Here is a 16,663-nt window from a genome sequence, read left to right as displayed (position 1 = left end):
CGGTGCTCACGAACAGTCAAAGCAGTTAAAATGAAAGGAATTACCTCTGCGGATGAATTTTCCAGTTCATTCAGCCGAGCGCAGTTTATGGCTTTAATGCCTGAGTTACATGTCAGCATTGTTTACATCTGCGCATGACATTGTAATCTTATCACTCATTACAGTTTCCATACCATCACATATGGTCACATAACATTAAGCTTTTCATAACACTTACAACTTTGTATTTCTTATGTCGCAGACATAAGATAAAACAATGGTACCAGTAACACCCCATTACTGCCCATGATATGCAAGGATTTTAACAAGGGTCTACACTGAAACAACACATTAGCTTTTCACTCGTGGATTGATGTATACGGTACACTGATTTATTGTGAGAATAACCAGGCACATAGGACAAGCAAGAGAGTAGCAAGTCAATTAACAATGTCCCATTTCAGGTGATTGCTGAACAGCAGAAAGCCAAGACAAGCATTATTGATGTGAAGTCAAACTAAAACTAGTTCTTGAAGTGGAAGTGAATGGATTAGACCTTCAGATTCTACCGTATAAAATGTTGCACAATTCTGAAATTCCAGTTAACCGCAAAACAGTTGTTTAATTGCATTGCTTTCCCCATATCTGGGAAACTCTGTCTTCACAAAAAGGTTTCTTATTCCATCTTTCTATTTTTTTTCCTTCGCTTTTTTTAATCAGGCAGTTCTTCCATTTTCAGCTAAAGCATACATGTTTTTTTTTTTTTTCATAGTTAGCATAGTAGTGTCTCCTCTGGCAGTGAGTTAAATCAAAATATGTGAATCTTACATTTTAACAGCGAGATACATATATATTACAAAATGTGCAAATCAAAGTCAATCTATCTACATTCTCTGTTGTTATGCTTAGCTGGTTTTCAAGGGGCACTCCAGCCCTACTAATAGATGTAGTGAATGAGTCCATTCACGGTCACGGTTAGGCCGACTGGTAAATGGAAAATTTCATTCAGGGAGCAAGATTCATATTTCAATAATGTGATGATACTCCTTAACTAGAATGTACATGTTTTCTGTTGTGAATAGAAAATGAAAGATTATCCGTCTCAAACTTTAAGTCATTGGCATGACACTGACAAAGTTACAAAGCTTACTCCCTTATGAAATTTACCATAGACTAGGACAGAAGCTCTGCCTAAAGTAAAATAGAAGACATGTTTGATATGTAAGGTAGGCTGTAATAGTATAAAAACAGATATGGTCCAAAAGGGTGGAATGCCCCTTTAGATCAACTGCCTTCAGGGCCAAATGGAATGGCAGTTAAGAAAACAGGTGGGCATAACATTACAACACGAACAGACATACAACATATAACACAGTAAGTACATCTAGGCAGTGAGACAAGCCTTAAATCAGGAAAAAGGTAGGAATAATCGCAAAAAAGGCAGGTAAACCTCAAAACCAGTATGTACAAATAAGGTTTGAAAACACAAATAATATGTGAGCAGCTCAGAAAAAAAGAGACTAGAGGGTCTGCTGGCAGGTGGGATGGGTTCACTTGAGTTCAGGGATGAGCTGAGACCAGCTGATGTTGCCCACACCCAGCTCGTCATCATCCAGGCCTGAGAAGCTAATGTCCACTAGGATCTTACTCAGGCTGTCGTTCATGGTATCAAGCACAAGCCCTTCAGTTAGGGAGCGGTTGGCAAAGGTCGCCCCCCCCATCTGGAGGAGCTCACGGGAGCAGGCCGGAGTGGAGGCAGAGGAGGACCTGGCCGAGGTCAGCAGCTCTCGGGGGGAGTTGAAGAGCGGCAGCTCCTTGAAGGGTGTGCTGCTGAAGCTGAACGAGGTGTGGTCATACCGCTGCGGGGTAAGGACTGGGCCGGTGGGGGTGCGGATGGGGCTGAAGTCCAGCACGCTGCGGCCGCCCTTCCCCAGGGGTGTCACCCTCCAGGGCTCGGGGAGGATGGGCGGCTTGCTGGGGGTGGACGACGACGCCGGCTGAGTGCTCTTGATGGGGGTCTTGAAGGTGTACTCCCGGTAAGGGCTGTTGGGCTCAACGCTGGGCTGCTGCTGGTCCAGCTCGGCGTCGCGCGTGTCCTGGAAGGCGGAGTTGTCGGAGGCGAGGCCCGAGTCGAAGAAAGTGCTGTCGGGGAAGAGGAGGACAGGCTCCTCGGTGGAGGGCAGGACCAAGCGCTGTTTGCGGCGAGAACTGCTGGACTCTCTCCTGCCTGTGCTGTGTGTGGGAGCACTAGCTCCGGGCTCCCTGCTGAGAGGGATACTCTGGGGCTCCTCCTTGACTGCCTCCTCAGGGGGAGCGATGCACATCATATACGAAGGCCCGTCACTCTGCAGCACCTTCGCGTGTCACAACCACAACCAATCAGAGAATGTGTTATGGGCATTACAGTACAGGTGGATTTATTAGTCATATTTTGTCGTCTAGCGGTGCACAGCTTTGGGTTTTTACCTTTGGGGCGATACGGACCCTCTTCCCTCCACCATATGAGCTACAGGTCTGCTGCAATGCTGGTAGAGAGAGCTGTGCTGATGAGGGTAGAAACAGTGGAGATGCCAGGGGCAGCTGGATTGGGACCAAGTAGGAGTCTGTCCGAGGCAGGAGAGGCTTCATCTTCCTCTCTGGGGTTAAGGGAGCACCAAACAAAGAGTTAACCACACACACACACATACACACACACACACACAACACACAATTTGACAAGAGAAGTGTCTTCCCTACATAAAGATAGTTGTCGTGAGAATGTCGTCCATATTTCCTGCTTTTGAAATGCAACTCACCTGGTACTACAGACACTGTAACTTTCTTCAACTCTGTGACCCGTTTCTGTTGCTGTGGAAATGAAGGAAAATTGGTTTCAGAATTTACAAACACTGAATGGTCCTAGACTGCCTCACAAACATAAGTGGTGAAGACAACCTGATCTAAGCCTGGTAAGAAACAGGAATGCAAAAGCAAAAGTGTTCTCTCTGCTGCTCTGTCTCCACATGATTGTTTCCTGCAAATTAAAATGCCAGTTAGCCAGAGCTAACAGAAACTACTGTGCCCTCTCACAGAACAAATAAATAAATGCTCTCTGCCTGTCCACTCCTTTTGGGCTGATTTGCATTTCCAGAGAGGAAAGGAAAATGGCTTACTTGTGGGTCACAGACCTGCATGGTCTGAGAGGAGGGGGTGGTGGTGGTGGGGTCTACCACAGGCTGCAGCGTGGGCCAGAAATTAAGATGATGGTGAATAGGTGAGTTTAGCGATATTTAGGATAACAGACACTCTTGCCATGGTATGACATTTCTTGAGGAATACTTGCAGAGAGAAAAGTTGTGAGGAAAAACAAAAACGTTTAAACTTTCACCTTGTAAACCTGGTCCAATGTGAGACATCGGTTGGCTTCTGGGCGAATAGTCCAATAAGAGACCTTGCCATCTTGAGCAGTCTCACGTACAAACATATCATGTAAAGACAGGTTGTGGCGAATGGAGTTCTGAGGGGAAAAACAAACAAACTGTCAAATGCCTAAGCAGTTTTGCAGAAATTGGACAATAATTACACAGAAAGCGGGACTTTTACACATTGACCATACACACTATATATCAAATTCAAAATAATTCACTCATATCTCAAGGCAATGTATGATCACCTTCCAGCCTGGTTTGGCAACATTTCTGAAGTAAGGAAAGTGGTCCTCTATCCAAGTATAGATCTCCCTCAGTGTCATCCTCCTGCTTTTCTTACTGTTGATGGCAAATTGAATCATGGCCATGTACGAGTATGGGGGTCTTTCTGACTGGGGGTCTTTGACAGTGACATCAGTGTCTTTTGGTGGCTGGGATAGACATGGACAAATAACAATATATTTTTACGACTTGAACAATTGAAATTGTCATGACTTTCATTTATCAGCTTACATAACACAGGTGAGAGCAGCATTACAAAAAGCTGTTAGTACCTGTTGAAGTTGCTGACAAGATTCACGGTTCTCTTTGTTAGAGACTTTCCTCAAAGGATCAGGTCCAAGACCATCTGTGCTCATCCGTCCAAGCCACTGAATGTTGGTCAAGCTGTCATCTAATGCACTGCCATCGAGCTCTTTCTTCACTGAGAGGAATGAAACAAGAGTGTGTCAATGCCTATAGCAAGCCATACGTGAGATTTTTGCCTTGCTGTTTGCACTTGAAGACTTAGCTAACAGGTTAACGGTCTACACCTCTTTAAATACCAGTGGTAAGTAATTATTTCACTCACAGGGTTTAATGGTGGTCAGAGACTTGCTTTCTACTAGACAGTCTGTCAATGTGCATTCTTCTAATATGGAGGTAGAGACCAGGCCACCCTGACATGATTTCTCAGGCGTGTCCAATGATGACTGGCAAAGAGATTCTACTCCTTCTTCAAGACTTCCACTGCCACTCAGGAGAATAAATTTGTTTGGCCCTTGAGGACCACACTCCTTCCCTCTGGCAGTAAGAGCCCCAATAACACTCTTAAGGTCTGCATTCTTGGGAATGACAACCACTTGAGTGTCAGGCATGCTTGGGTGATCCATGATTCGAATACCATCCGGAAAGCACTGGGTACTGGAAGAAGACACAATGTCTTTACTTCGCAGCCCATCTGGTTCATCACGAGGGACATCTTGTTCATTTCTTTGAAAAGGCAGTTTCCTCCTCTTGAGGATCAAGGGTCTCCTAGGGCTCTGTCTCATTCTGATCATATCACTGTGACTGGACCTTTGTGCAGATTGAATTTCTAAAAGAAAAGAAAAAAAGGAAGTAAATGCAGGGGAGGGTATTTTAAAGAAAATATGGTTTGCATGGCAAATATCTTTCAACTCCCTTAGTAAACACTGAGATTACTCAGTTCTGTACTATGTTATTACCTGAACGTACAGTTAGCCGGTCAGTGTGCAATATGAACGTCAATACAAATATTCGTTAGCTTGATAACTGCTAATTCGCTGACACTGACCGTGACAAAAGGACATTTTGGATCAAGAAAACGAGAAAAGTAAAGCTATTTGTCTTTACCATATAGTAACCGTTGAGATGGAATTTAAAAAATGGGTCCTCTAACCATCAGACATCTCTTAAAGCGGGATTAAAATCAATGCTATTCGAATTAGGCTAACTAATAACGAATGAAAAATATAATCTTTCAAATATAAATCTTCCTTGTGACGTACATCCTTCCAGAACTATGTCGATAAAAAGGTCTAAGCTACAATGTAACACCGCACATAGAAGCTAGATGTGTTTTTAGAATGCCAATATGCTTTCCAATAACTGTAGCTGGCTAACAAGGCAACGTTACCCCTGTGCTGAAATACCAAATGGCTAACTTGACAATGTGCACTGTTGAGTAATCAGGTGTTTAGCCGGCATTGAATTTACCAAGTCATATATCCCACACAATGCTAACCAGCCAGTGTGTTTGTTTGTAACGTTAGCCAATATGTGTGGACCTCTTCACAAAATACCCACTCTTTATTAATGTCTGTTAACTGGAACTACTATAACATAAGCAAAGCACAGCTCACTAGCTAGTCATAGCTACCTTAGCTAAGTTACCTAGCTAGCTACATTGCTAACTAAAACAACATATATTATCGTTAGCACAAACGAATTGGTTACATTTGCATTGCTGTGTATATATATTACGAAGTACAATTATTCGTCTCCAGTCATTACATGGAACAGACCTTCATATTAGTAGAGTATTCCTTTGCTTGTATGGACTAGACTCGACCATATGATTGCATGACACATTGAAGATCAGTCGCTAGCTCTTTCTCTTTCAGCACTTGCAGGATTTTGAATTTTGGCGCAGTTGTACGAGTTCCGGTCACGTGACAACTTCAAATCCAATGGATTTACCACAACCAGTGACGGATCGTCTTCCCTCATACATGAAAACCAATCAAATGAAAGCTTCCAAGTGAACAGGAAAAGGCGAAGAATGCTCAAACGGAGCTGTTTTCTTCATCGATGATTTCTAATTCAAAACAACCAACAATACCGGTGAGTAAATGTAAGAAATGCTAATTTCAACAGTCCAACTTTTTAATCTCCAAAAAGATCATGTGTAACATATACCAGTATTTAAAATGTGACGCTTCTGACGAGTTCATTTATAACATAATATACTGCTTACGCGAGTAATGTGGGTAGTTAATGTTAGCCAGCATTAACTAATTATGATTCATACTAGTAAAGGATTTAGTTTACTCTCAATTAGTTAGTTGGTGTTCTATTATTTACCTAACTGTTGATAGGGTCATTGAGACAAAGCTTTTGTGTATGTTTTCTACACTGATAGCCTTAAGGACATCATGATCTCTGATGTCCCGTAACACTCGAAGGAAGAAGTTGCCAAACCCCCACAAGACTCAGCTAACATTTGTAGAACCACCCGTCAACGGAGATGTACATCGCTATGGTCCTCAGCCACGAAGTGCCATTAATCCAAGATCCTTCATCTCCGAGGAGCAGCGCCAGAATAGCACTGCATGGGTAACCTGCTGCATTGCAGTTAGCACTGTGTATATTACAAGTAGCATCTTTATCACCAAATTCACACTAGGGGGCAGATCTTTACCTTGTAATATCTTCTGTTTTGCTGATATTCACATGCATGCAATCCACTGTATGCTCCTTTAGGCTGAAATGTGGCTATTCTCCCATAGGTGTTACCTCAGTTTGACCAAATTCAGCTCCCCAAAATTGTGCAAAAGAGGACGAGGGAGCGGCATTCACAGTCACATTCAAATACAAGGTACAATTCAACATGTTCTAATATAAGAAAAACAAGTACCTGTAAATATCCCTCATTATCCTTTGGGATTAGTGCTGCTGAAGGACTGCACTGCAAGAACAAAGGATTGAGAACAGAGACTGAGTTTGATATCATACGTGAAACAAACCAGACTTCTTCTGGGCCAGGTCGGTCAAATGCCCAGGCTAAAGTGGACCAAGTGACACCAAGGCGGACCTACTCTCTCAGGACAAGACATATAGATAGCATCCTCTCTTCGAACAGAACCCATGAAGGATCTGCAGAGAACACAGAGGCCTCAGGTCCTCTAGTTCCTCACATGAGTAGAGGAATGAGAAACTCTGCTGGGTCGTCTGAAACATGTACCTCAGTAGGATTCAACTTATCTAATGTAGGAAATTACTTGATTCCGCCAGATATAGACACCCCAGAGATTTCACAAAAGGTTGCTTCATCATCAAAATGTACTCTCTTACACCTACTCTTGCCGTCAACTCCACCACACTCTGATAATTTAGACATCCTCGTGAAGGACACTCCAGAAAGGGACTATGGGTTAAAAGTGACTTGGAGGAGGAGAAAAGAACGGATGAGATTACTAATGAAGCGAGGCCAGCTAACCAGCCAACAGGTTGAGGTGGCTGTCAGCTGATATTGTACTAAGAATAGAAGCATCCTAAAAACTGGCAACATACTGTATGATTTCTAGTTTCATGAAAATGGACATTCAGCAAAACATTTCCACATCAAACACTATTGATGATTATTTTGATTCTTTGCTGTAAACCATTAAATGGAATGTACAAATGTATTGTAGTAAATCTCTATTTTCATGATTTTTTTTTTAAAAGACATAGACTATGGTTACATAATATAATTATATTGATTGAGATGCAATAAATGGATGCATGTGGATGTTATTATTGGCTCTGATTACCTAAAATGTTCATAAATTAATGTACTAATCTGAAGTGGCAATATCATTTTTTTTAGACTGACTAACAGTTTTAAAGGTGTGTTGCTTTTATCCACTTCTGTATGTTAATTAATGTCAGGTTTTACAGCCAATTACAACACTATTAGAAAAACCTACAGCCAATAGCGAAGTCTGTTATAGACCTGCGGTATCCACGGCTGAGCAGCATTTTTTTCACCCATACCAACGAAAGTTCGCACACAGGGAGGCCAACAGCTGGGGCATCCATAGCAACCGTGGATAAACATGAGTTACTATACAAGGTAAGCTATTGTGGCTTGCCAACGAATAGGTATCATTGAATGTACCTTATGTGTGTGATTGAAAATAGAGAAAGTCGAGTATATTGTAGTACAAATCATTTGTCGGGATCCGCGTTCATTGGAGACACTGTTGCATGTAGCTAGGTTGGCTAGCAAGTGTTGGTTAGCTAGTCAGGCAAGCTGACAAGCAGCTTTGCATTATTCAGCGTAAGTCAACGTAATTGCATCGTTGAGACAGATGTGACGGGAGTGGATGAAAATAACAACTTAATTAGGTTGATTTTATTTGAATATGAGTTATTAAAAACTTCTAAAGAGTGTCTTCTCGTGTTTTCATGGTGATTGCATCGCAAGCCACCAACAACAATTCAATGATTCGGGTCCTAAACCGAATTCGCTTTACTTAAACAGCCACCTAGCTTTCCTAGCAAGCTAACATTATTATTAAATATATATATATATATATATATATTACCAGTGGGTTATAGCTTGCTAGGTAACTAACCAGTCTTGCTATTCAGTGTAGATTGATAAAATTGAACAAATAACGGTCAAAAACTTTTCTGTGCTAACTGGTTCATATTATACAACATGTAACGGTAGCGGAACAAGCATTGCGTTTGCCCCTGGAATTTGACTGGAAACAACCGAATAGCCTTGCTTCCATATCACAATGGCGTAATTTAACGTGCTGCTATGTAACATCTGTTAAGACATGCGATTAGTGGCAGCAAAAACTGCTGCAACGTCCCTTGTTTCTGAATTAGAAACCGTATATAATTGAAACCTAACCTTGGCACAAAACTTGCTATCTACCTCACAAAACTTGTTAGCTAGCGATAGCTAACGTAAAAAGCTAACTGACTAAAATGTGTAGGTTGCATTGGATTGAAGCAGACATCAAGATGTGTTTTTTTTTAAAGAACATTAAATGTAAACGAACTCTCTGAAGGAACATGTTGGCCATGCACGGAGTTTGATGACAACTGTACATACAGGATACATGCATCTATTCAATAACACAGCGGTATTTTAGTAGTTCGTGTTATTTTAAACACCAGAAATGTCTCCTCCAAATTTTGTGTAACAGGATAATTCTTTGAAATACGTTGTTTTAGTTCCTACTGGGCAGTGGTAGGTAGGCTGTAATCCAGCACATTATTGAAGTTTTTTTTTTTATTTTCCTTTCTCACAATGGCATTGACACTGTTTTTTTTTTATTCCATGTCCACTTGAGGCAAGATCATAGCTTGAAATTCAAAATGTTGCCATGCTTGTGTCTTTTAATTAGAAACTGCTGTTTACCACCATCTTGTTGTCTATTTCTCCTCTTTAGTTTGGTGGATTGGATTTCCGACTAGTTAAAAGCTATGATAAAAGCTGGATTCAAAGGCAGCAGTTGGTTTTATTTGAATTTGTTCAAAGTTTCAGTTGCTTTTGTTACTGGATGTGCTGTAATTCTCACTTTGTTAGTAGGCTTACTTAAATAGCCAGCACCAGATACCTTAGTGTTGTAGTGCTCTTGCACTTTCTTTGTCATTTCCTCTTTCTGGTGCGTAGAAGCACTTCTCCCTCGTTTCACTGCTTGCTGCTTTTGGAAAGTGCGGAAGGAAGAATCACTGTTTACTCATGACTGTAATAACTAGCTGCCAGTGTTTGCCTACATGTCGGAGCATGCTGAACTCCCCCCTGGATGCCCTGGCGATGTACTGTTGGCTGTCCACAGAGAGCAGGGTCCTCCTGTTCCGATGCATGTTTGAAGAACAGTTTCAGACTCGCTCTCCTTCCCAGTGTTGTCTCTTCGATTAAACACACAGTAGACTGGGGAGGATCATCAGGTGCGAACTGAGATATGCCGCAGCGGGATTGGGATATGGGATTCCCCTATATCCTGAATAGGAGATGGAACAGGCCACAGTGCTCACTGGGAGGAGAGATGAGTATCATATCAAAGAGAGCCTCCACACCCATTCCTGTTCAAATGTTTATGGTTTAGCTTGGATTGCTTTGATATTGGGTCCAAGCAGTGGCGTAACGTAGTAACGACGGGCCCAGGTGCAAGATGTTATGACGGGCCCCCCTAGTGAACGCTTAAAAAAAAAAAAAAATCGCAGCGTTCCCTACTTCCACAACAGCGTCTAAAAAAACGCTAATCAAAGGTGTTTGTTATCGATATAAATAGTGTTTAATTAATCAACCTTACATATTTCAGAAGCGATGGGTGTGTACACAATGAACTAAGTCTTGTTTGACTCTCAGCAGGAACATTTTTTACCGTAAAAATGGTTAACTGTTGCATTGTTGCTGACACACCACTGAGGGCAGAAGCAGCGATTCTGATCCCAGCTGAACCGCTGCACTGCTGACTCCGTGGGCTGGCGACTAGTTTGACGACTAGTTAAAAAGCCAAAATAATCTAATTTAGGCAGCTTTGCCGCCTTCTCCTCCTGTTCTTTTTTCTCTTGCCCTTTTCTACTTCCACTCTTGTGCTTAAAAGGCATTGTTACGACTTACAAGTAAAGTTGTGCTGTGCAGTGCTCAATGAACTAGGTTATCAGACCTTCAGACCTAGGTTATCAGAATTGGTTTAACTATATCATATTGTATTGTCACATGATCAAATAGAGACTTGACATTGGACAACAACATACATATTACCCAGCAATCATCATTGCTAATCACAAAAATACCAAAGAAAATAAGAACTTATTCATTTAATTGAATAGTGTTTTGATAGTTTCTATAGTGTATGTAGGATAAGCATATGATTTTGTTATAAATTGCTACTTTTCCCCAAAAAATTATAACCACCACGACTGAGATAAGTTTGCCCTTTCAAGTGTACATATAGCATTTGACAATGCGAAGAGTTTATTGACAGCGTGTATTTTAACATCAGCATATCCGAGAAAATTTGACGCTGTACTGAGATTGAGGGTGGGCCCGCTAGCTGACTCCTGTCGCTGTACTTGGATAGAGGGGGCCCGTCGAGTGACGCGAGTATATCTTTGAACCCGGCCACGGGCCCCGACACCCCACGGGCCCAGGTGCAGCCGCACCTGCTGCACCCCCTATAGTTACGCCCCTGGGTCCAAGTGCATTTCTTCCCCACAGTAAATGCGAGGGAGTAATATGCCATCATTCTAACTTGTTGTTTGGAAGCATGTGTCCTATATAATTTTTACCCCTTGTTGAACCCGCAGCATCTTAGACGGTGTTCTCTCCATCCAAGCACGAGGCATCGCCTCATTGTCCATACTCCACAAAGTCGGTGTGAAAGAAAGCAACCTGCAAAGCCCGGCCAGCTGCGCATGTAACAAATTTAGTGGACGTGCGCCATCTATGGCCGGCTAGCCCACGTGTGTGTGTGTCGGGTGTCTGTGTGTGGTCCCTTCTGACGGCCCATCTGTGGCACGGAGGAGCAGAGCGGAGACAAACACCAGCAATAGCGCTACTCATGCTCGTCTCATTACCCTGCCCCCCACACTGAGCAATCTGTCCATGGTGCTGCATGGTGCTGCTCCATGGTGCTGCAGCTTCCGATCTCCCATATGACTCTCCACTTGGTATCTATACAGCTCCATTCAAATTACTGTCCTCACAATGTAGGCTACAACACATTTGGCTTAACTGATCATTTAAATAGCCTATGAAAACCGCACACAGAAAAAAGATGATTTATTGTACTGAACAACGAAAGGTTTTTCAAACGGGATAATGAGGATGGACCAAGCCGGCTTGGTTTGTCTTTTCGGCTTTTGTTGTTCAGTACAATGTATCATGTTTTTAGCATCAGCCTCTGTGTGCGGAGTCCGTCTTTTCAGCTGTTTACCTGATCTAGTTTGGATTTTATGCACCAGGCAAAACATCCATATACAGACCTGAGTATAAGGCGTAGACACCTCCCTCGAACTGACTCACTAGTGTAAACATACGATAATATTTGCTAAACCATTATTACAAATTCAAATTTTGGGAGTACTTAGAAATTAATGATTTGGGCTATGAGTCACGTTTTTGATACACTGTGGTATGGTACGTGTTAATGGCACTGTCATTTCTGAAGCCACTCTCTTTTTTTCTTGCCGCCTCCCTCTCTCTTTCTTTCGCAGCAGTCAGACCCATGTTTGGTGGGTGACTCACTCGGGGCGGTGTGTGCCAGCTTCAAAGGTCTGTCTCTGTTTCTAGGGCTGGAGTGGCCTCATGACGAGCACACCATTGATTTAGGAGCTAGGCAGGTCTGAGAACCTGGGCTCTGAGAGGAGTGTTGGTAGTGGTGAGGGCTTGGGAGTGAAGCCACAAGCTTCTTTCATCTTTCTGTGGAGGTGTTAAAAGCAAGCTTTAAGGGGGAGCTTAAGGAATCAGTGTGTGGGGGTGTTTGCTCTGTTGTACTGCTTACAAATAGCTGTGAACACACACTTTCTCTAAAAAAATAAAACACTTATTGACACACTATTCCTTTCTGTGCATTGTCAATATGCACTCTTGGTCTAGATGCAATCTCTTTTCCCTTAAGAATCTGGACAGCATTATGTACTTTCTGACTCAGGGAAGCATCACAATTTTCCTTGCATACTCAAAAGGCCTGTGGCTTCACTAAAAGTGTCATTCTTCTTGGAACGATCTGTCATGAGGTTTATGATAAATTAAACCCGGTCTTCAGTCACGCATAGTTTGGGCATATTAAACTATCCAGTCTAAAAATACTACCACGAAATGTGCAAATGTTTCCAACATTTTAGAATATGGTCAATAATGAGAATATGAAGTGTCGAGTCTTACTGCATAAGCATGTATCATTGCCTGCCAACATAAACATCTTTCCTTTTTCACTGTGTTTACATTAGTGTTATAAGAACTAAGGACAAGCATTTAGGCTATACCTTGAGGTTAAGTCTATTTTGTATGCCACCATGTTCAGTAAGTTGATAAGAGCCCTAATTTTAGTTAACATCTGAACTTTTTTGAAACTTGGCATTGGGCATAATCACAGGATATTTTCCCCTCATTAGTGTGATTGTACTTGTTCCTAGTGTGGATTGATTGCCTTGACCTCTGTCTCCGAAGGCATTAGAATTACCAACATCGTCTAGAAGAGCTTCATGTTCCATTTGATGTAGTTGAGCTCTTGTGTGATGTTGGGTTGGGAAAAGGCTGACATAAAAGCAATGGAAAGTAGTGACCATTGGAAATAGTGCTCTTATCTGGTACTGGCATGTTCATGCTCTTGTGATCTTGTGATTTTGCTCATGAGTGGCAAGTTTGATGGGAGCATTAGTCTAGCCGGATGTCATTATGCACATGATGGATGTATATGGGCTCCGAGGGGACTGAGAGAGAGAGAGCGAGAGATGGATAGATAGATGGAGAGAGGGAGGTCAGGCTGACTCGACTGACTATAAACAACCTAGACCCCCCCCCCCTACCTTTGATTAGAGATATGCTGTAAAAGTAAGCTGAACCAGACCCTGTGGGACAGGGCATTACCACTAGAAACTTTCCTGTTGTGGCCCTTATTTGTTTTGGCAGGGGCTAATTACTCCCAAAGGATCAGGCTCCCCAAAGGCGCTGGCTCGGTGGGTAGCGAATGCCAGATCCAAGTCTCCGTTCACGCATGTAGCAGGAGCTCCTGGTTTCTTGGCAGCATGTCCAGGTCCCCCTCGTCTCGCTCCATTTTAGTTCTGAGTGGGTTTTTCAGTGCATCCGGCCATGCGGTGCAACTTGAGGAGGCTTATTGAGAAACCTCCTGACCTGAGCCAGATGACTCACTGTAACAAAGAGATGTAAATGTTTTGCCCACTTGATTGTGCGTCTCTGGCACTGCACATTCTTTTTGTCCTGAAGAAGCACTCGACTGATGTTTCAGTGGGATGTGGTTTGATCACCCCCACTGACTCAGAGGAAATCATGTCTGCAGCGATTTCCACATATTTCTTTTAAGTGCTTTTGCAGTTTGGAAATGATTGGGCTGAGTAGATGACCTTGTGGTTTTGTGAGCTATGGAGAGTCAGAGTTAAGAGTGATAGAATCCGTAGTGATTCAATGGCACGTCGCTTGTCGATGAATTGGAAAAGAAGCAGTGTCATACCGCAACAGCACATAAAGGGAATGAGGACTGGGAAGTGGGAGACTGCTTGCCTCACGACGGACCCCTCTACTACGGCTACCGAGATCGCATCACGGTCGGTGAAGTGCAACAGGGTGTGTGGTGAGCGTGTCGTCACAGCAACCGGCCCCACTTGGCGCTCACCCTCAGCTGTGTGAGACGTCACTCCCGAGGCGACTGCTCCCCTCTGACCCGAACAGGCAGGCAGGCAGGCAGCGAGGGAGGGAGGGAAGTAGGTAGGTAGGGGGCAGGTAGAGTCAGCCTGGACCCAGCCCAAACCAGCATCAGTTGTTTGCCAGGACTATCACTTGCAACATGGATGCTGTGAAGAGCAGTGCGTCTCAGCCCGTCTACAGCCGCTGGTCTTACAGGTAGACTCACTCTCTCTCTCTCTCTCTCTCTCTCACACAGACACACGTTTGCGTTTACATTTTGTTACGTACGATTTACGTTTGTTTACAATGTAACAACAACAATGTAAAGTGCCTGGTGACGTGTGTAGATAATGGTCCTGGCGGTTTGCTGATAATGGGCTGCTTTGTTGGGCTCCAATTCCTCCTCCTCCTCCTCCTCCTCCTCTAAGGTCCTCTCAGGTTGACTGCTCAGTGACTCACCCTCTGTAAGAGATCTCTTCTCTTTCTTGAGTTGCCTCTTTACTAATTTAGAGATCGAGAGGATGCTGTAACGATTATAGTCAAGGTGAGGGCCTCTCTTGGCCTCCTCTCTCAACCAAGCATGTTTGCGGTAGCTAAAGAGGATGTGCTAACTATATTTGAACTACATGATTGTGACTCTGAGAGCTATTGTTTGAGTTAGGTGCACAGTGAAGCAACAGTTTTGTTATCGCTTCCGATAGATAATTTAACAGTTGTTTCATACGTTGTTACTCACTTTCTAATTTCTATACAATGACGGAGAGGCCCTCATTTTCTATACATCAGTGATGTTGAGAAGGATGAAATCTTTTCCAAAGCAATGGTGCTGGCTATATGCTGTGCTCTTCTGTCCTCTTTTTCTACATCTCTTTGTAGAGGGCCAGGCTCCACTTTGGTGTGTGTGTGTGTGTGTGTGTGTGTGCCCCAGTTTTATCTCCAACTGAATGTCACATCCAATGCTCTGCGGCATTAATAATATATTCCATTTCCCCCCCTGCTGTATCTTCGCACCTCACTTCCTTTTGAGAGGCGCTTACAGATTTAGTAGGCAAACGCTAAACCCTCCCCTTCCCATCCGAAACCTTGTCACCACTGTGCTTGGATAATCCATATTCAAACTTGCTAGAGCTTGCTCTTACATAATTACGGCTGGGGGTGTTTCCCTCTGCCTCTGTTCTTTCTGTTTCTGGAGGTTGAATTACTGTCATCTATTTTCTTTCATAAACCAGGCAAAAAATAGCCTAGGAGAAAGTGGGAAATTGAATTGCACCTGTCTGTGCTTCTTTCTAGTGATAAACTTTGAGGCATGTTACAGTAAGTTTCTATCTCTTTCTCTGTCTGTATCTCTGTGTCTCTCAGAGATCTCAGTTTCAGACTTAATTCATCTCAAGCATTGATTTCTGTTCCAGACGAATGTAGAGCCTCTCTTACTTGCTGTTTTGTCTCATGAGTGCACATTGAGCAGTGACGACGGGAACGAGACAAGGCTGCTGGCTAGCCAAGATGAATGCGTATAGCCGCCAAGCACCATCACCCTTGGCCTCTGTCGAGTCTGAAATAGCAGACTGTGGATATCATGACGCAAATAATTAGGATGCGTCCGGCTAAGTCCACGTCTTGCAGGAAGGTGCACGTGGCGTTCACCTGTGATGCCGGCTGGCACATCTTAACAGTCATTGGGGAGGTGGCAGCTGGCACGAACGCAACGTTTTTGTTTTAAAACATTCATTGAGCAGTGTTTCTGAAAGGATTTGGACCAAATATTTGTATAGAGAAGTAGCAAACCAGACAAAGGAGATATAGCTGACGCTGACTGAAGTAGCCATGTCTGTGCAGAATTAGGGGCCAATAACAGGTTGTGGGGGTGTGTTTGTCTCTTGTCTTTTGTAGTTGTATTCAAAGTTGTATTCAAATGAATACTCTTAATGTTGAATGTACTCCCATGCTGATTTATTGTGTGAGTGGTTAAGGTCACATCCTGGAAACACTTCTAGTGTTATATGTCTCTCCTTGTTTCCTCCAGAGCGTATTGGTGCCAACCTTTGACATTTGCATTCAACTCTAATTTCCCCTCGTGCTTTTCTCTTGTTTGCCACCATGCCCGTGTGACTGACCTGCCTGCCTGCCTGCCTGCCTGTCTGTCTGTCTGTCATCATGGTGACCATGAAGGCCCTCCAGCTCTGCCAGCTTTTCTTCCACCTCAGCTGCAAGGTAAGGACAGTCTGACACCACTGTTCCATGATACTCGACATGCCTACTAGGCCTATAGCAGACTAGCCCTCCCACAACTTTATACCCTCACTTGAAGAAGGCTCTTCATGCTAAATTAACTATGTATTTTATTTCTGATATTTTATTTCTTTTGAAAATTGTTCAATATCACTTTAACCACCACCTGAAC

At 43.2% G+C, this 16,663-nt stretch overlaps 3 protein-coding genes across 6 annotated transcripts in view; 2 read left to right on the top strand and 1 right to left on the bottom strand.

Annotated features, from left to right (window-relative positions):
• Positions 1-671: 671 nt before the first annotated feature.
• On the bottom strand, positions 672-10,113 carry foxm1 (forkhead box M1). Of its 2 annotated transcripts, none has more exons than XM_031583311.2 (9): positions 9,506-10,113; positions 4,237-4,740; positions 3,941-4,089; positions 3,632-3,817; positions 3,347-3,475; positions 3,132-3,194; positions 2,775-2,826; positions 2,446-2,615; positions 672-2,333 (listed from the first exon to the last, which is right to left on the bottom strand). In XM_031583311.2, exons 2-9 carry the CDS (start codon positions 4,703-4,705, stop codon positions 1,530-1,532), a joined length of 2,022 nt encoding a protein of 673 aa, XP_031439171.1. In that variant the 5' UTR covers positions 4,706-4,740; positions 9,506-10,113; the 3' UTR covers positions 672-1,529. The 2 variants fall into 2 exon arrangements, with proteins under 2 accessions (XP_031439171.1, XP_031439170.1); XM_031583310.2 differs by lacking the exon at positions 9,506-10,113 and adding an exon at positions 5,690-5,793.
• On the top strand, positions 5,900-7,682 carry rhno1 (RAD9-HUS1-RAD1 interacting nuclear orphan 1). The gene is made up of 3 exons (XM_042710135.1): positions 5,900-6,008; positions 6,307-6,500; positions 6,674-7,682. Exons 2-3 carry the CDS (start codon positions 6,330-6,332, stop codon positions 7,412-7,414), a joined length of 912 nt encoding a protein of 303 aa, XP_042566069.1. The 5' UTR covers positions 5,900-6,008; positions 6,307-6,329; the 3' UTR covers positions 7,415-7,682.
• tulp3 (TUB like protein 3) overlaps positions 7,858-16,663 on the top strand; it is a 27,978-nt gene continuing 19,172 nt past the window's right edge. The window contains exons 1-2 of one of the 3 annotated variants that reach the window (XM_012823531.3): positions 7,858-8,001; positions 16,432-16,473. In XM_012823531.3, the coding sequence (XP_012678985.2) occupies positions 7,985-8,001; positions 16,432-16,473 (59 nt within the window). In that variant the 5' untranslated portion in view covers positions 7,858-7,984. Of the gene's footprint in view, positions 8,002-13,695; positions 14,479-16,431; positions 16,474-16,663 lie in introns of those variants that run through there. The other 2 variants (XM_042710134.1, XM_031583314.2) reach the window with 2 other exon arrangements.

The sequence above is a fragment of the Clupea harengus genome, chromosome 16 (assembly GCF_900700415.2).
Source record: "Clupea harengus chromosome 16, Ch_v2.0.2, whole genome shotgun sequence".
Taxonomy (NCBI): Eukaryota; Metazoa; Chordata; class Actinopteri; order Clupeiformes; family Clupeidae; genus Clupea; species Clupea harengus.
The sequence above is the reverse complement of the archived record's forward strand: the minus strand, read 5'-3'. Positions and strand labels throughout refer to the sequence as shown.